This window comes from Podarcis gaigeae (assembly GCF_964106915.1).
Source record: "Podarcis gaigeae genome assembly, chromosome: 12".
Classification (NCBI taxonomy): domain Eukaryota; kingdom Metazoa; phylum Chordata; class Lepidosauria; order Squamata; family Lacertidae; genus Podarcis; species Podarcis gaigeae.
In genome coordinates this window covers 29051545-29071832 of record NC_139688.1, presented here as the reverse complement: position 1 = coordinate 29071832, position 20288 = coordinate 29051545, and the positions used below count along the sequence as shown (strand labels likewise).

At 40.7% G+C, this 20288-nt stretch overlaps 1 protein-coding gene across 2 annotated transcripts in view; it reads left to right on the top strand.

Annotated features, from left to right (window-relative positions):
* The window catches only part of SLC25A13 (solute carrier family 25 member 13), a 110205-nt gene that overhangs the window by 11386 nt on the left and 78531 nt on the right, over positions 1–20288 (top strand). For both annotated transcript variants that reach the window (XM_083705280.1, XM_083705279.1), the window contains 2 exons: positions 12071–12124; positions 18365–18507. In XM_083705280.1, the coding sequence (XP_083561406.1) occupies positions 12071–12124; positions 18365–18507 (197 nt within the window). The remainder of the gene's footprint in view (positions 1–12070; positions 12125–18364; positions 18508–20288) is intronic.

The following is a 20288-nucleotide window of genomic DNA, read 5'->3' as shown; positions in this document are numbered from 1 at the left end:
CAACAAAGAGAACAGCAGTACACCTAAAAATCAACAACAAGATAAGAATAACAATAACAATAATAGGAATACTAAAACAACAACATAATCTCTCTCTCTCTCTCTCTCTCTCTCTCACACACACACACACACACACACATTTATCGTATTTAAATGTTATTTTTTGTAACAACATTAGCAGCAACATTAGATTAGCAGCAACATTAATGAGAAATCTGCAATTGTAAAATGCATTTTGTGTCTCGAGCCTCAGTCAAACGTGGCAGAATGTCTGAAAGCCATTTGAAATGATTACTACAAGTAGGAATTATTTGCCTAGTCCCAGCACGCTGCACAACCTAAATTCAGTTTTGGTTTTCACAACTGAGATGTACTGAATTTTGAATAATTTTCACCTTTCCATTAATGTAGTCATTTGTCACTGACATTAAGTCAGGCTGCTTGTCAGTTCACTATTTTATAGTACAATCTGCCATGGCATGTCAGCTTAGATAGAAGGCATCTTTTAGTGATTGTGAATTAGTCCCTTGTTGATATGAAGTAAATTTTCTTGTTTCAGAGATAAACATAATGATAATTGGATTTCCATTTGACCATTATTGGTAGTTTGATGCCCAGTATAACAATTTCCTGCACATTTGTTTTTCCATGAGAGTGCAACATAACTTCTGCTAAATATTAGGATTGCAGTTACCATGCTTAGGAATACTGGTGTGTATAATCTGCTGATGTTTCTCTCTTGTGCTTGGACCTAGCTAGTGCTATTTTGGCTATGAAAGCATTCTCACTCAGAGAAGCAAGTTAACTGTTAGTATATAGGATTATACTTACATTTCTATGTTTACTTTTATACTAGTATACAAAGTCCCCAGCCCTTAGATTTCTCAGTAATTTTAGGCTATTTGCTCTTATAAAAATGCTCCTGCTTTTTCAGTCAAAATAAAACACAATTAACTTCTTTTCCCCTGAACCCTTCCTACTATTGCAGTGGAAATGGTCTGTCTGAGAGTTGCCCTGGATCTTTGCACTTCATTTTAAATCTGATTGAGTGCCAGGCTTGACCGGCTTGACGTCATATGTTGTTTCTATGGCAACCAGTTGATCTCATAAAAAAAGGGTATAAAGCCGGATCTGGAAAGAGAAGTAAATATATCATTTTAACCAACCAATCAACCAAAATCCTTATGTGCCTGAGAATTTGGTTAATAAAGTATTTATTTAACAAAAGGAAACCAAATCTACAGACACAATTGTTTCTGAACCAAGTTTGTGTTTCGAAGCTTTCAGTGCACGAGTGGATTTTAATTGCTATCAACAGACATGTCAATTTTTTGGTATGTGTGTGTGTGTAGCAGTTATAATTAAGTCTTCCTAACAGCTGTTTCTGCTGTTCTTTCAGCCATCCAGCACCGGGCTTGCTGCCACCTATTCTATCTCTTCTAAATCCATAAATAATTCTTACTTTGTATAAGCTGAAGACACTCAAGGCACACTATAATCCCACTGGGGGAAAAAATACATGCATGCTTTTTATTCTTGTGCCTCGGAACTAGGTAACCTGTGGCCCTCCCAGTGTTGTTCATCTCTCCTCAACCCCATGGCCAACACCTGGAGGCCCATAGCATCCTCATTCCTGCTGTGTTGTGGTTGTGAAGGAAAGCTTTATACCAGTCGCTGAACATTTGACGCTACCTTGCAAGCAAGCATACAGAATTTCCTACAAAATGTATTATGAGTCTGTTGGATGGAAAGCTCCATCCTTTCTCCAGCAGCTCATTGCATTTCTCTGCTGGATTCAGAGTCCCGTTGTCCAGCACCCTTTTTGGTTTGTGTACCGAACACCGAGATGGGATAGAAAATTGAGTTGCTAGCCTGATCACTTGTCTCCTATGGATACCTGGCAAGTCCTGAAATGCATGGCCTGTAGACACACTGTTTGCATGCTGGACACTGTTCATTTATTTATTTTGAATAGTTCTTAGCTTCACCTTCATCCAAAACATAGATTGTAGACAAGTGTACATCCTATGCCCTTTTAAAATGTGGTGGGGTGGTTTTTTTTGGGGGGGGGCAGGGAGGTAGTTATTGGGTTGTTGTTTTAATTTTGATTATGTATTTTGTGGTTTTATATTTTGATTTTATTCTGTGAACTGCCTTGAGACCTCCGGGTATAGGGCGGTGTGTAAATTCAAATAAAAATCATCGGTGTTTTCCCCCCTTAAAATGTTTAGGAGTACGCTCATTTTCCTACTCATATTGAAATACTGCCCCTCAATGAGGCCAAACTTAGATTCATAAAATGCTTAGGGGTATGTGTACCCCTGTGTACCCCCTCCCACCGAAAAAGCACTGATCATCATCATCGGTACAAAGCCTGGGCAATTAAAAATGCCTTAAACTAGTGCTAAAAAGAATACAGTATTATCACCAGTCTTAGTTTTTTTTTTTGGGGGGGGAGGTTATTACATGGCTGGAGCATAATGCATCTGGTTCAGAGGTAGAAGAAAGAGGAGCCTCCTTTGTAGATCTTGATGCACTCACTAGTCACAAAATTCAATTTAAATGCCATTTACTTTTAAAATAGATAGCTACCAGCTAGTTTTTACCATTCATGGCCTTGAGAACTGTTGCTACCCTTGGGTGCAATTCATATCCTACTGAGTCCAATGGCAAAACTTTCATGAAGTCAGCTTTCATGTTCTTCAGTATGGCTGCAAATGGAGAGCTCAGATGTTGTTGGACTGCAATCCCCATTGGCTTTGCTGGCTGGATCAGACAGTAGTGTACGTATATTCTCGTGGCATATATAGTGGTACCTTGGTTCTCGAACTTAATCCGTTCCGGGGGTCCGTTCGACTCCCGAAACCGTTTGAAAACCAAGGTGCAGCTTCCGATTGGAGCTTCCTGCACTCAATTGGAAGCCGCGTTGGATGTTCAGCTTCCGAAAAACATTCGCAAACTGGAACACTTCCTGGTTTGCGGCGTTCGGGAGCCAAGCTGTTTGGGAACCAAGGTATCACTGTACATAATTTGCTGTAGCATGTTTACAAAGAGAGAGTGGCTTTTTAAATAAGTCCTGATTTTATTTTCTAGTAGCATAATACAGTGGTACCTCAGGTCACATACGCTTCAGGTTACAGACTCCGCTAACCCAGAAATAGTGCTTCAGGTTAAGAACTTTGCTTCAGGATGAGAACAGAAATTGTGCTCCGGCGGCGTGGCAGCAGCAGGAGGCCCCATTAGCTAAAGTGGTGCTTCAGGTTAAGAACAGTTTCAGGTTAAGAACGGACCTCCGGAATGAAATAAGTACTTAACCCGAGGAACCACTGTACATTCGAAACAGAGTGGTACTGTACTGTTGTTCATTTTGCTTTTTTAATTCTAAAGAAAGATTCTTGACTTTGAGACTTTCCCCTCTTTACTATTTATAATACAGAGAAATGTGGTTACTTGAAGGTGATGTTGTCTGTTTCCATTATGCATATGCATTTTAGTCCCCCGCCCCTCTTTTTAAGATCCGAGAAATGGATTCATGCATGCACATGGATTTGTACCCACTCACACACTCAGCTACTGAGGTGTAGCATTTTGAATAGACAGGAACAGACAGATCTGATTATAAATGCAATCTTTAAAAGTTAACTTATGTGCTCAGTCAAAAAAGAAAACATTGCACTGAAACAAAATGCATTTACCTGTCAGTTATTTTTACATAGTTCCTGTCACACAATTATTAGGTGGGACACTTTATCTATAGGATTTTATTTTCTCCAGCCCAGTTCCTCCTCCTGCTTATTCATGACAAGGGTTCCACAAATAGGGCAGTCTTGCTAGCAAATCAGTGCAGCAAACTTTTGTAGTAAATAACCTCCACTCCTGCATATTTTACCCAACTTGCCTTGCTGAGGTGATCTGCATAAGCCAACTGTGATGACTTTGAAACCGAACCTTGACAAGTTGGAACAGATTGGGTGGGTTGTACCCAATGGTGGATTGTCATTAGCAGAAAGCTCTTATGCTCATGTGAAGTAGGATACCTAATTTTCACTGGTCTGCCCCATCCCAATCATATGTTGGTGAAGATTGGGAGATCTTCCAGAACAAGCTTTGGTGAAGAAGGTTGGAGTAGGCAGATGGGATTGTTGAAAATTGGATTATGAGTGAAAGCGCTTTTCCACCAAGGCAGCCTTTCCCAACCTGGTGTCCTCCCGATATTTTGGACTCCAGTTCACCTTCTCTCCAGCCAGATGCTGAATGTCCTGTCTGGAATTCAGTTGTCACCCAGAACATCTGAGGGCACTAGGTTGGGGAAAACTGCACGTGCATTGTGTCTGCTTTTCAATGATTGTCTTACCGTGTGATTTTAAATTTTGTATGTGTTTTTACTATATTTGGATATTATTGTTTTCCATGATATATTGGCATATAAATATTTTTATACATAAATAAAATTGGTGGCTGTCATGTTGCTAGCCATGAATGATAACAGCCTTTCTTTACATTCCATACTTTTGGCCATCCCTTTACAGTGACACCATCAATAACTTTGGGGAATTCCTTACCCACAGAGGTGCGTCTGGTTTCTTCACTTTCGGTGAATGCTGAAGACGCACCTGTTTTCCCTGGCTATTGGCACCTGAGACATGTGTTTTCAGGTCCCACCCTATTCCTGTAATTGTAATCTGTTTTAACTGTTATAAATTTTAAGTTGTTGTAACCCACCCTGGAACCTGCCACAGAAGGGAGAGTAACAAACCTCTGGCTTTCTACCTACATAGAACATACAAATCGGCCTCCTGCGAGCCTAGTAAATACTTGCTTTTCTAGCCTAGCACTGTCTATTCTGACAAATTGGCAGTGGATCTCCAAGGTCTCATTCCATAAGTTTTTGATGAGCTCAAAACACACTTTTTTTTGCAAGCCGTAGCAATAGCCAAGCATGCTACTGGTACCAATTACTGGGAGAAATTCAAAGTCTTTGTCTATTGCATGCTTTTATTAATACATGTTTTTATAAATGAAAAGTTGCATTTTTATTTTGTATGTGTTTGTGTATATAGGACATCAATACACACAGATTAGTCTCCAAAAACGAACAGTAAAACAGCATGCTTACTGAGAACCAGACCTATACAAATTTCAAGACTTCCTAGCAAAATGGGACCAACTCAAAATCTACCCACCTTTCTATTATATTTGCTTGTTAATGGTCTTGAGGGCCTTTTTTAGGGTTGAAAGGCAATCTAAAATATTTTTGCAAATAAGTACCATGTGCTGTAGGACTATCAACTAACTGACACTCACTTTTAAATTAAAACACCCTCATGCTGTGGATGTGAAATGAAGATAGAGGTGAAATGAAGGCATATGTCAAGTGTGGGGAACCTTTAGGTCCCCCAGATGTTGCTGAACTACAACTCCCATCAGCCCCAGCAGACGTGGTCAGTGGCCACAGAAGCTGAGAGTTGCCATCAGCAATTCTGGAGGGTCAAAGACTCCCAGTATATGATGGTGGCATGCTGTCTGCTCTGCCTTTAAAGTTGTAGGAGAATAAAAAAAAGCCTGCTGCAATATTGCAGGCTTGGGGAGCTCTCAGAAGAGAGAGCTTTAATAAAATAGTGGCAGTCCTAGCTAAAACTTGCTAAGCAGAGCTGGTCAGTTCTCAAGGGGACGGCTGGTTTCATTTCCCTTAGGTTGTATGCAGCTCAGCCCAGTTCGCTCAGCTGCTGTTTTGTAAAGGAAATGTGAAATCATCCAAAGTTTTGTTAAATGGGCACTGTGTATGCCAGTCCGGCTTGCCAGTAAAGGCCACCAAACAAGAACAAGCCTAAAATCATGCATGTCAGTGTTACAGACAGACTTGGAACACAATGCTTGTTCCAAGATGTCCCTTGTATCATTCTGATACCTTGGAGGACAAAACCGCCACCAGCTACAATAGGCACAAACTGCTGCTTCCCCTGCAGTACAAGAAACTTAGGAGCACCGGCATGTGTTTCTAGGAGGCTAGTGAGTGAGAAGCAGATTGTCTCTTATTGCTTTGTTGGAATGCTTCGCAGTGAGAGCAGCAGAGTGGGCGGTGGACTCTACCTAATGTGTTTCATCAGTTCAGCATTTGAAGGTTAAACTTCCATTTTCTTCAAGTACAAGAAATAACAGGCGTAGAAAGATGATGGATGCCCATGTTGTTATGCTGCAGTCATAGTGGAAGGTGTGTGGGAGGAGGAAGGGGCTCGAAAAGATCGATGGATTGGAAGGCTTCCAGTTTTGATGAAAAGCTGCCAGGCAGGTGTTGCAGCTCTTTCCTTGGGCTTTGCAAAATATGTCATTTCCTTGGCTTTTTAATGTGGTTCTTGTTTTTTTGATTTAATTAGATGATAAGATTGTTCCTAAGCTCCATCATGATAGTAAATATTCTGCGGTATATAAATGCCTTCAAACAAACAAACAAAACAAAACAAAACAAAACAAACGCACCCTCCTTATCCTAGCAGCTACATTTGCTTGGGAAGCTTAGAGTTAAAAAAATGCTAATAAAGTATTGTGAATATTCCCTTTATTACTATGTAATGCCATTCTTTAGCAGATGCATACCCTGCTGGCCAGCCTTCTTTTGCAGATGGCATGGTGGGAGGTGTGTATTATACCTGTGCTCTTGCATCTGCAGTAGCTTCCAGTTAGATAGGAAAAATGCAACTTTTCCCCTATAAAGCCCCAAATGTCCTACCATGATTCCTCAGCTAGCAAATCTGTGACATATACAACTACCAAGTATCCCCATGTCTTTCCCCTTTCTCTACTGCCCCTCCTTTGCCATTGTATTAATTGTGAATTCAAAGTTGTCTTTTATGGTTTTGTTCTATTGCAATTTGTTTTGAATATTAAAAAAGGAGTTTTTAATTAGAAAAATTACATTGTAAGTTCCTTGGGGCAGAGACTCGTCATCTTGTAATTTGGGGCGTTGATTATGATTAAAAACCTTGGAAACCTTCTTAGTGGCTACCTAAAATGTGTATTATCCCCCTTTCCCAGTGTTGCTATAAGGATAGGGTCCAGGTTTTCACTCTGACCTGTATTCTGAATAAACACCAAAAGCCCTCTTTTAAAATAAATAACTAAACAAACAAACAAACAAACAAACAAACTTTTACCTGTGGTGCAGAGAATCATAAACCCTTGCTAGGACTTGTTTCTTTTTGTTCCTTAATGAATACCCTGCCTGCTGATCCACTTTCCCCTTTCAGCCATTTCACTAGTCCCTACCATCTGATGTCCGCTTAGTAGTGTTTCAGGTTCATTGTAGCTGAACCTGAGCACTTCACTATATTTGAAGGACTGGACTTTGATTTACTAGTACAGTGAGGGAAATGCCTAGTTAGCCATTAATAAGGCCAGATTATTGATTCCCACCTGCCCAACTCCCCCTTTCTGGACTTGTTGTTGTTTTCTAGCACTGCTACCTATTCTCTGCCCTGTTTGTCTGATCAGACAGTTGGGAATATTGCACCCTTGTTGCAATCTGCTTGTAAACCTGCTGATTGCATTTTGCGGCACGCTGTAGTGGCCGTATCGGTTCATCATTCTATACCACAATCAAGGTTCTTAACTTGGATTCTGACAGTGCTGGAAAAGCACAAGTGCCATTCATCCAGAAGAGGATGCTGACAACCAGGTGTACTGGGTCACGGACCGTGGGGGGGGGGGGGAGAGGATAAATAAAATCTGGGATGTAAGAGGATGGCTTTTGCGCAGCTGTTTGTCTTTTGAACCCCTCTGGAAACTCAATAATGAAATAATCCTTCTTTAGGTCAAGTTAGTTTGTCTAATACAGCTGAGTTTGTTTGTTCTGGCAGCCTGGATTTAGGAACATTTGCAGGACCTGAAACAAAAGTGTGCTGTTGTTCAACACGAAAGCCAGCCACTCCATTTTCTCAGGTACTCCATTCCATTCCTCTCCCCTCAGTTTTCTTCCAACAGCCAGCCAGTATTTCACGTCTACTGAGCTATCCCCTCACATTTAGGATTATTATTTTTTTGTATTTCTGCAAAACACGGGGTTCCACAAAGCCTGCCAATACCTCTTGCTTTGTGTATGGATGGTGCTATTTTGGTTTCAGAAGGAGAATATGTTCACTGCTAATATGCTAAAAAGAACATAGTGTTCAATATCCCAAACTACCATGTGAAAAGCAACTTAAAGACCATTTCTGAGATATACTTTGAAAGCTAGCTCTCTACTCTTAGGCTCTTGTGCAGTTGATGGTGAAGTAGGTTCAGGTAAGGACAGGCCTTTTGTTTCTTTTCTATAATAACTGTTGGGAATCTGCATTAGGAGCTGTCCCAGGTCCTGTCTTGCCTGACCCAGCCTAGCCATCTGGATACCTGTAGATTGCTGACTTGGGGTGCAGTTTAGCCACCTGCTAGGGCTAGGCTTTGTTCCTCACGTTGAGGGCTTGCAGTTTTGCTCAAGCAAGGTAGCTGTATTGCTCATACTACATGAACTATGGTTTGGCTACAGCTTCTGTTTCCATTCCCAAGGAATGACCATTTTGCTCACGCTCAAAGCACACACAACTGTGTATGCATGCACCATTTTTGGACCCAGAAGAGGGTGGAACAGGGTGGTCTGGGCTTAGGCATGCTCCGTCGATGTGCGCAGTGACCCGGAACACAACCCCCGTGCAAATTGGGGGTTGCCTGTAGTTGCAGGTGTTGTGGTTGAAATATGAATCAAGTATCGTATGTTAGCATGGCGCAATGATGTGATCTTGACTAGTAGCGTAACTAGCCAGGTGGGTGGGGGGTGATGGTCCGCACCGGGCAGTGGGTCTGTAGTGCGGCATGACTGCATGTGCTGTGCGCTGCCCCTGGGCTGGCCAAGAGGGAGGGAGGGAGGGCGAGTGGGCTGAGGGCCGCTGGACTCTATGTTGCGCAATGGCCTGGTGCTGCCAAGTTGAGCAGTCCTGGGTCAAAGCTTACCACGGGATGGAAGCGATGGAGAGGAAAGGCAGCGGCAACATCCCTTTCCCGCTGCCCCTCCCCAGCTGGGCTCCTGCGTGCGAGGGAGCTCCGGAGACCCGTGTTCCAATAATAATAATAATAATAATGATGATGATAATAATAATAATAATAGTTTTATCTGTATCCCGTCCTCCCCAGCCGAGGCCAGGCTCAGAGCGGCTAACATCATAAAAACAACATAATATGCTTAATTGATTAATTAATTTACATCAATTAATTGAAATACATCTTAAAATTAATTCAGGCAAGTTAAAATCTGGGGAGGTTGCAATTATCAGGTTGGAGTTGAGAGTGGTTAATACTTGCCAGGACCAACTGTTTCTGCTGATCATACAAGGACCTGTGAGTGGGTTGGTGGCCTCCTTCGGGCTTGTTTTATACAATTTATTAGCAGGTGAATGTGTGCCCTACAGAGCTCATGAAGTCACACATTAAAAAGAGAAGAACTACAATTTCAAAGAAAAATTACTGATCATAGCATTACTATCAGGGCATCCCATAAGGGGTCTGCTCCTAGAAAGCTCAATGGTAGTTTAGAAACATACCAGAAAAGTGATGTGATACATCTCAGCTCCCCTACGTGCTTTTAGAAATTTAGTATTTTTGGGGAGTGAGGGCGAGGAGAGAGTTTGGCCCCAAAGCATTTTGCAGAATTCTGGACTGCTCCTTAAATGCTGTTGTCCTTTTGTAGGTGAAGGAGTGATGGATAGGGTGGCATGCTCCTTTTGTACTGGGGAAAGATTTCTTGTGGAGGTTGTGGAATTCATTGAATTTGGGTCCAGTCTGCCACAGAGAGCACAAAGCCTTGTGAATGGGCTCTCAAGTAAATAACTGTCTTAGCACAAGATTATGACACTTAGGACAGCATGTACACTTGGATAACACACATTTTCTGGCTATCTACCCCACAATTGCTCATGTCGTTTCGGTGAGTTTTGGAAGGAAAAAGCAACCAAACATCATTAACCCCCAAACAGCTAGCATCTAAAAGCAAGCACTTTCTTCCTAATGCATTAATGTATCTTGCTGTGCGGTGTTTAGTTCTAATGAGAGGCATGGGCTAAAGTGAGAGGACACACCTTGATTTAGGGTGGGGGTTTGTTTCCATAAAAGATGTTTTGGATGGGTGGGGTATAAATAATAAAATTATTATTATTATTAGGTACTGGGAGATTGCATTGTGTTGATCTGCATTATGTATACAAACGTTCACACATCTCCACTCTTGGCTATGCTGTGCCCATTTGTTTCTAGGGACCATATGTTCAGGAGGGCAGCTCAGATGTTTTGTCTCTTTCTTATAACCACTATGATAGACACCAAAGAATGTATCTCCTTATTGATGTGTGTTTATGGGAGTAGGACACGATTCCCCCCCCCCCCCGATCATTCAAAGTCAATAGCCATCTTAATATACAGGATGTTGCCTGAATATAAAAAGGATTCTTCTAGTATCACGTATCATATGCTCTTAGAGTTTTTTAAAAGCTTACATTAGATTTTTTTAAAAAAACCTCCATTATTCTTAGGATTAATTTTAAGTTTAATTTGTTTATATTTCCCACACTGAACTGTGCCCAAAGCAACTCAACAACAAGCACCCGCTTATTAGTGAAATGCAAAACATTTGCACACACAAAGATGTGCTAGGAAATACATAAATAAATTCAAATAAGACCCCCCCAAAATCAATAAACATAGGAAAAATTAAAGAATACAAAGAAATAATACAGACGTAATTATATTTAATTTTGCTCAGCATCTGCGTGTCAGCAGACAAAAATAAATAAGCAGATGAATAAAGCCAGTTCATATTACCAATTCTAGTCTTTCCACACTGCAAGGAGGTAGAGCAGCCTGGTTTAGATACAGTTCAGAGAGAGCAGAGTTTTCTTACCAAGGTGAGATACCTCTAGCTGACTCCCTTGTCTCTCCTCTAGAGGAGGTTGGGGAAGTTCTGCGGAGGGCAATCACGGAAGAAGGGTTGTAGGTTAGAGAGGTAGAACATTTGCTGTGCATGCAGAAGCTGCCACTTGCAATCTCTGGCAGTTCCAGGTAAGGCTGGGAAAAGATCTCATGACTAAAACCCAGTTTGTGAGAGTTGGGTGCTACGTTCTCCCAGCAAAGGTGGCCACATGCTCTGGCCAGCCAAGCTGTGCTCCTGCGCTTAAAGAGTTATGGGTCAGGAAAGGGAGGGACCTTGTGACTGTAGCGACTCCAGTGACACTGTGCTTTGCTTCCCAAACTCTGGAAGTGAAACTTGGTACTAGAGGGGGTTGCAGCTGGGCAAGTACGCTTTGCTGCAGGTGTAGTTGCTACTCATTGTAGCCCCATAGCAAACTGCATGGCTGGAATATTATTTGGAGAAGGGTGGTTGTTGGGTCATCAAGTACAGCTACCCTCCACCATTGACAAAGATAGCCCCTTCCCTTATTTTGTAATCATGATCCATAAGTCTGTCTGGGAGTATCTTCAACTCTCAACCTTGTATCATTTCTGCCCCAGCTTTGAACAGCAGGTGAGTGCAAAGAGTCATTCTTGACAGCTGCCTTTCAGACTGATCAAAACCATAGAATTTTTCTAGAAGTCATGGAAGACTTCTTGTTAGGACTGGTTTTAATTGCTAAGTATTTACTATTAAATACTTTATATTTTAATGGCATCCCTCTCTCCCTTTCCTTCTCTCTCTTTTAAAAATGTGTTATTGCATGTCCTTAGTACTCAGGATTGGGCACTCATGTTAAAAAAATAAAATCAGTTCCTGTGGTTGATGGCTCTATGTGGGCAAAGTCAGAGTGCACTCGTTTAAGATTTGGCAGGTTGAGAGGAACAACACCAGCAAAAATATCAAATAATTAAGTGTAAATGTTAAAACAAGTATTTATTTATTAATTTCTCGCATAAACCACTGTCTAATTTATTTGAGGGGAACATTTATTTTTCATCGCTCATTCTTTTGTTTGAATTATCCTCTTTCTTTTTTTTTAAATGACATTTTGACATCCTTTGTATAGACTATGCATATTAATATAATTGTATTTACTTGTAGGTGGCTCTAACCAAGAGAGCTGATCCAACTGAGTTGAAAACAATATTTTTGAAGGTATGTTAAAAGTAAATATTTTATCCGTTAAAGCCTGAATTTTTCATTTCTTTAGCTCTTATTGCATTATTCATCTCTTGATAGTCTTCTAACCATTAATCATTCACTGTATTATTACCATGTTAGATTTAAATACCACTATCAAAAATTGAACAATGCTCTCCAAGAAGTCAAATATGTTCTTGAATGATTATTGTATAGACTCGGGGAAATATAGCTATCCCCCCAAATAGAATAGAAATTTCAGTGTTTCCTACATGGAGCTGTGTGTGTGTGTGTGTGTGTGTGTGTGTGTGTGTGTGACTCTCTTAGAAGATCTGTGAATTAGAAATACAGTCTATAACAATTTTCATTAGCATTTCCCTATCTCTCCCAAATCATTGGACTGCTAACTAATGGTGGGAGCGAATGCAGATAGAGTCACCCTGCCCTTACAAGAGAGTAAGAGGGAATAACTTGAAGATTGTTTCTGCAAACATTTTATTGGAGGTAACTGCAGATGTAACTTCACCTGAATGCTAATCATTGATAAAGGACCAGTAGCGGGTCACATAATTGTTTTCTGCCCTGCGTTGTGTGCTGTGTTTTCCATTGCTACTTGCAGCGTTGATTTAGCATCCATCTTTCAGTTGTTAACCAAAGTTTAGGGCTGTGGCTTGGAAAGCTGGTTTCTAAATCTGTTTTTAGAGATGCTCTCAGCCATGGTTAGAGAGGCCAAATCATTGTTCAGGGAGACATTCAGCAGCAAGATGGAAAGAATGCAAACCTGCAGCTTGCTCCTGATTTCTAGATAGTGATGGAAGCCTGATGGTTTTGCATTTGCATTTCTGCTTTTGGCTCCTGGAATATGCTAGGTAAGCAAAACCATCAGGTTTATAATGAGGACTTCCAAAAATGGGCTTAGGCTGTTGCTTCTGCAATGGGGAAGAAGAGGGTGCAACAGAAACCAAATAGAGGTGGGGAGGAGTTAAATGTACAGTTCCAGCAAACTTATTATTTGGGAATATATGGCATGGTTTCATTCAAATGCCTTTCTGGGTCTCTTGTTTTGTTTGTACCTGGAAACAACAGCTGCTTGAAAGTCTCCCTCCACCCTCCGCCTGGTGAGATACAAAAATAATAATAATAATAATAATAATACCACCTCACCCATTAACAGTGAGAATTGGGGCCTCTGAAAAGCCAGTGGACTTGCTGCATAAAGTAGAAGCTGTTCTAAAAGCTGGATTAAGGAAAAATAATAATAATTTGAAACGAGAGATCTGTCTCTCAGCTACTTCAATATCAGAAAAGCCAACAATAGCAAGACGAGCCAGTAGCTATGAACTGGTATAATGAGAAGGCACAAAGGTCGCTCCAAACCTGTATATTTTATGCTACTTTAACAGGCTTATCATATAAAATGGGATAAGCCTGCAAAGTCTTCTCGATGGCACACTTTTTGAGAAATTCACATGTGCTGCTCTGAGAGTCTTGGTAAGAGGATGATACATAAGTACACATTTAATTCTAACCTGACGTGTATTTATGAATATAAATTATTTTTTCCTTTGTGGATTGTGCATTTGCAAAAATGGCATACATTCCTAATAGTGCCTTTATTTCTAGACCATCCTCACACCAAGTTTATTCAGGACACTTCAGAGTCACAACACTGAAATTGGCAATTAAATTTCTATTAAAAACAAACAAACAACTCACACATACCAAGGAAACCAAAACACAACACCATTAGAATGGGATTTTTATCATATCATTTTCCATTTCAGTTAAATGCATTGCAATCAGTGTGAAATTCCTTGGTTAGTTACATATTTTCTCTGGAGATACTTAAAAAAAATTATTCCTCTGTTGTATTTGTAAGGACTTAAATGGGCTTGAACTAGTTAATGCTCAAGTATTTAAAATATATGATTATCCAGTGTGAATTTTGAAGGAACTTACCAAAAAGCCATTAGGCATTATTGTGTAATATCAAATTCTCCATAGGTATAATTACCAAAGTGGAGGGAAAATACATGACTGCAGAGTACCACCTTTTCGAAAGTCTTTATTCCCAAACTAATAGAATTGATGTGTGTGTCCCCCCCTCGCTTTTGTCATGATAATTTCCTCAGAGTAACTCTACTTCTTGTAACTCTCCTACCATAACCTAAGAGATTAGGCTTCAGTCAAAATGAGCAAGCTGACATTTTCAAGGTCATTTTCTATATGTAGTGTGGGGGGTACGTGATTGGATTTCAAATACACAAGAATAAATCGCTGTGGGTAGGAACAGGGGGACATCAAAACCTTGTACTGCTTTCTATTATTGAATGTCTTAGCAGGGGGGCTAGCCTGGAAAAAAAAATGAAATGTAGAAGCAGAAAACGGCTGACTTATTTGATTTGTTTCTCGATAACTGTTGTGTTAAAAAGTTTTCAAGCCTGAGACGTGGAAAGATTTTCTGGCAGGTGATTGCAATGAGATCGATTTGGTCTGTGTGCTGGTTATAAAAGTGTGCAGGTGTGTGTGTTTGTGTGTGTGACATATCACCTATTAATCAGGTTGCTGATTTTATGTTGCTGCTGTGTTTTAAATTGCTTTTAATTGTGTGTGCATGCATGCATAAGCGCATGCGTTGATTTTGATTTGATTCTTTAATGTGTTTTAATGTGATAGTTTCGTTGGCCGGGCCGTCGGAAAGATTGTAAATATGAGAAACAAACACACTAAGCTTGCTCCTAAACATAGAACACGTTGCAGATGAAACACAAACAATTAATTTGAAATGATAGAAATACAACATTATTAAATGTTTGGGCTATATAGTTTTCTGTTTCAGTCTTTGCTTCAATAAAACACTTGCCTGAAGGAAATTACTTTACCTATACATGGTTTAAATCTAGACAACTAAAAAAACAAAAACACACACGTACGTTGTAACTCTTGGAGGGAAGCCAAGAGTTATGTACTTACAGAAAATGTAAGGGTACTTGTCAGGCGCAACAACGGCTTTATTCGATGGGATCTGGCAGCAGGCTTTGCTCTGCAAGAGCTATTGCAACGTAAAACAAAACCCAAGTCTTTGAAGTTGGTTGCAAAATTGTACTAGACACCTAACTTACTTGTTACTTCATGTGGATAATGTTCTGTGGAGAATCGCAGCAAATGTTTTTATCAGGCCACCTCAGAAAAGAAACATACCACAGTAATTAGCAATTTGGCTTTCCTGCTCAGAACATGTTGCTTGCTGCGATACAGATCTTTCTTTTTAAGGTGACACGTGGCGACTTATGAGCTCTTGTAATTAATTTACAGCTGCGTTTTAATGTCCCTTCACTCACCGCCCAAGGAGTTTGGTAGTATTTACGGTGCATTTGCAAAGTAGCTATTTTGCATTCCGCCCCCCCCCCCCCCAATCGGATTTTTACTGACCTCAATATATGCAGAGTTGTGGCTTTTAAAAGAATGCAGTGGTGATAAGGAATGGGAAGTCGACTTTAATAACACTTAAAAAGTATGGCTGGGATCCAGAGAACTACTTTAGGGGCACCCAAGGGCTTGGCCATGGCCAATGGATTTGTTTTGTTTTGATAAATAAAATTAAGCCTCTTCCCTTTGAATTAAATATCCTTTGAATATCACTGTTTTCTCCATCTCCAAGATGTTTGCCCTAAGACATTGAGGGGGGGAATTGTTAGAGTAGCACAAGTCCATGGTTGCCTTCAGCATGCTGAAATAGTCACATGGATCTTCAGGTGTCCCAGCCAGTCTGCTTTTCAGATATGGCTGTGCACATTGCCAGAAAGAAAGAAAGAAAGAAAGAAAGAAAGAAAGAAAGAAAGAAAGAAGCATTGCAAAAAAGGGGGAGGGGGACTGCAAATTTGCATAATGTTTACATGCGCTAATTTTAATGTGCACATGCAAATTTATAAATATTTATAAGAATCCAAATAGCAATACAGTATATTTCACCGTAGTGGGAAATGCTGGGCCCAGGTGTACTTGCTCAGTCTGCTGTCCAGGTGCGAAGCACTGAGAGGTGATATCATGGTGCTCCCTGCTCTCCTGTCTTCTGGGTTCTTGGACTGGATACCCCTTCCAATGAAAGACTATCCTCTATAAAGTGGGACACATTGCCACCCTTCTCATAAGTGCAGCATATCCAAAGACAGACCGCCAAGTGGCCTGTGGTAGTCGCGAGGTGAAACATTTTAATAACAAGAATACCCTTTGTAATAAGCAGGAGGTTATCAGCATACGTTAAAAGACTCATGGACAAATGTGCAGCTGAGCAGTTGGGGAGCGTTGGGTACCATTGCATAAGAAGCTGTGAAAACTTTTCCTTCTGGCCTGCCATCCAGTTGAAATAATAATAATAATAATAATAATAATAATAATAATAATAATAATAATATTCCTACCCCACCCATGTGGCTATGTTTCCACAGCCACTCTGGGCGGCTTCCAACAAAATATCAAAATACAATAGTCTGTCAAACATTAAATGCTTCCCTAAACAGGGCTGCCTTCAGATGTCTTCTAAAAGTCTGGTAGTTGTTTTTCTCTTTGACATCTGGAGGGAGGGCATTCCACAGGGCAGGTGCTACTACCAAGAAGGCCCTCTGCCTGGTTCCCTGTAACTTGATTTCTTGCAATGAGGGAACCGCCAGAAGGCCCTCGGCACTGGACCTCAGTGTCCAGACACAACGATAGGGGTAGAGATGCTGAGTTGTGGCTGGAAATGAAGTGGCCACAAGAGGCGAATGGTAGTGTATTGCCTCATTCTAAAATCACTCACCTGTTGGTGAAGCATGCTTTAGGAATTTGAACCAATGGGTCCCTTTCCTTAATATTTTTAGGACGCACCCTATTTTTTGTGATTTCACGTTGTTCTGAATGGTTTTCAATGCATTTTTATTTGTTGCAGCCTGCTCTGGGGGCTAAAGATGAGGGATAGGCAGCAAATTAAAATAATAATAAAAACAGCAGCAACAACAACCCACAATGTTAAGCTGAAAGCCCAAATAATGCCTACCAGCTCCTGTAATAAATGCTGCTCTTAAAAACTTCAGAGGTACACACAATCTCTTCCCCCGATCCCTGTACTCCCCCCTTTTTTCTATCAGTTTATGGACTTAGCTCTATACTTGTGGGGGGGGGGAGAGAATAGAAATGCCAATTGTATTGTGTGCTTCTCTCCCCCATCCCCTCTTCCTGTGTAATACTATATGATTTCATGGGGTTTAGGCCAGTATAGCGTATTGAGGGCATTTTTATTACTGTTCTTCATATTGCTTTCTTTCCTTTCTGGAGTAATTTCAGTTTTCAAATAAAATTTGTTTTACTTCTGCTTTCACTTCTGTTTCTTTTCTTCTTTTACTCCCAAGAGGTAGATATTTGGGAGTAAAATCTGGGGGAAAGAAATGTTGTCAGAGTCATGCAACTGTAATGTTTTGCACATGGCTGATAAGTATGAATGCATATGAATGGGCACAATCATGTGTTTGTTAAGTTCATATAGGAGAGAGTAGTGATCATATTTCATATTTTGCAAGCTGTTCCACTGGCATTTGCTGGCAGCAGTAAGCAAGAGATTGCTCAGTGATCAAAGACTCAAAATACAGGCTCAATTCATATGATGTTCTGAACCATGGTTTAGAGCAAAGGGTAGGCTGCATGATGCCCTCCAGATGTTGCTGGACTTCAACTCCCATCAACCCTAGCCAGCATGGCCAATGTCGTCCAACCACATCTGGAAGGTGCCACGTTGTCTACCCTTGGTTCAGTGGGATGGAAACAAGCTATTGATAAGCATACCCTCTTCCTTTTTAATGCTAACCATGGTTTGCTGCAACAACCAAGCTAGCAAAATGTTGTTACCATTTGGAGTGCCCTCCAAAATATGATTAGCGTTCAATATTGTATCAAGTCGTGGTGTTCTACAACAAACTTTTTGTGTCTTATGGGTTGTGAATCCACTCATGAGTTCAGCAATAGCAGAAAAGGGAGTATATAAATCAACTTCAAACCATAGCTTCTGATTCCTGTTTTGAAGGGCATACACTAACCATAATTTGGGTGTCTTGGCAAGCTATAGTTAGCACTGAGAGAGGATAAGGAAAGGTGGCTGGCGGGGGGGCACTCATCTTGAGAAATAGAGAAACAGCAGTTTTATGACGCAGCACTGCATTGGCTGTACGAGTGATGCAATACTACCTTGTAATTTAAGAACCACATTCTTCTTCTTTTTTACAGTATGCAAGTGTTGAGAAAAATGGTGAATTTTACATGTCCCCCAGTGACTTTGTCACGCGGTTCCTGAAGATAATAGGAGATGGGGTTCCCAATCCCAGAACCGTTCAGCTGCTCGGAGGTGTGGTAGATCAGACGAAAGATGGGTATGTACTGGGACCTTCATTTGAATTACTTATATGGTGGTAGCATTGGAGATTCACAGAATAAGCTGCTCTTCACTTTTAAAGTATATGAAAAAGATACTGTACTGCCATGAAATTTTGCTTTCAGCAGCAATTGGTTCTTCAGTGTCTCTGTGAATCACAGAGAGAGAGAACAGGGTATTCTGTCTTAAAATGCTTTCCACTAGACACTGGGCCAGATACATAAAGGGTTAAAAAATGCATGCACTTTGTAACAAACTCAATGGCAACATTTTTAAACTTGATGTGCCACATTCAGAAGTTACAATTATTAAGTAATGCACGCAAAATGAATTTTATAGAGCAAGTTTCGGAACAGTAGAGGTGAATATTTAAATGTACGACACAAGGGGAAGCGGGCTTTGTTCTTACCCATAAGCCTTAGGTAGTAGCACGAAGGACACTGAAAAAGGCCTACTTTTGATTTATTGTAACAGTTTCCAGCAAAAAAACAAGACCCTGTGACACCTTAAGAGCCAAGAAAATATTTTATGGCATAACCTTTCATGGGCTAGAGTACGTCTGACTCTAATCCACAAAAAATAGGCTATCATAAATTGTTATGCTTTAAGCTGCTGCAAAACTCTTTGTTATTCTCAGTTTACAAAGCCTTCTCAGAATACTGAAACCCCCAAAAACTTAAGGAATAATGTATCGTCCGGTGCTGTTGTGAACAAAATGAGATGCAAGTAAATTACCTGCTATAAATTAGAATTGTGTAGGATCCCTTTTTCTTCTTCTGCGAGTGCCAGCATGAGCATACATGCTTTTACAGGAGGGCTTTGGAAGCTTATATTTATGCTAGCCTTTCTCATCCTGGCACCCTACAGATGTTTTGGACCACATCTCACACCATCCTTGTACATTAGTGATGCTAGCTGAGGGGAGCTGGAGTCGAAAACATCTGGAGGGCACCCAGTTGGGGAAGGCTGATTTATGCTGAGTAATTCAGATTTGAGATCCAAGTCCTATATATAGAAATGAGTTCCCTATTGAAAATCTCTTCTCTGCCCCCACCAGCCCCTGTTTCAGTCTACCTGTGGTTATTCTTTAGGAGCAACTAAGTTTTAGGTCCTCATGTTACCTCATCAGTTTTACCTGCAAAACTGCTCCAAGTGGTTCACAACATATCAGGTGAACAATGACAATTAAAACAAACTCAAAACCATTATAAATCACAATATCAGTAAGTAACAACATTGCATACGAAGCAGCTACGCCAATTAAATAACTGAAACGAAACGGAAGAGAAAATAATACCAATTCAAAATAGAGTAGTAGCATGCAAAACATCGGCATATGATGCATTTGTGACCAGTGTTTTGGTTCTGAGACACCATCTTCATCATTCAAGGACGCCACCCCATTTTCTCACCTGGGATAGTGCAAGCACTCCCACCTTGGCTCTCACCTAGAGGGGACTTATGCCCACCATTATCATGGGGTCTTACCCCACATGGTGGCCAATAGCTTTCCTTTCACATTCTCCTACCAAACAATATGCCTTCAGCCAGGATGGGGGCCCTAAATAAGGTCTTGTGAAGTGACCCTCGACGTGGCAACCTCAAAAGGATTTTTCATTTCTTCCCTTTGGTTGTTATGAGGTATAAAAAGTCGCAACAGTGATTCTTTTGAATGGCCAAAGGTACATGTTAACCTGAGTTTATCCAAGAACAGTATTTTTGCCTCATACAGTGTTTCATGCTCTTGCTACAGTAAGCGGAAATGGTGCCTCTGCCCCA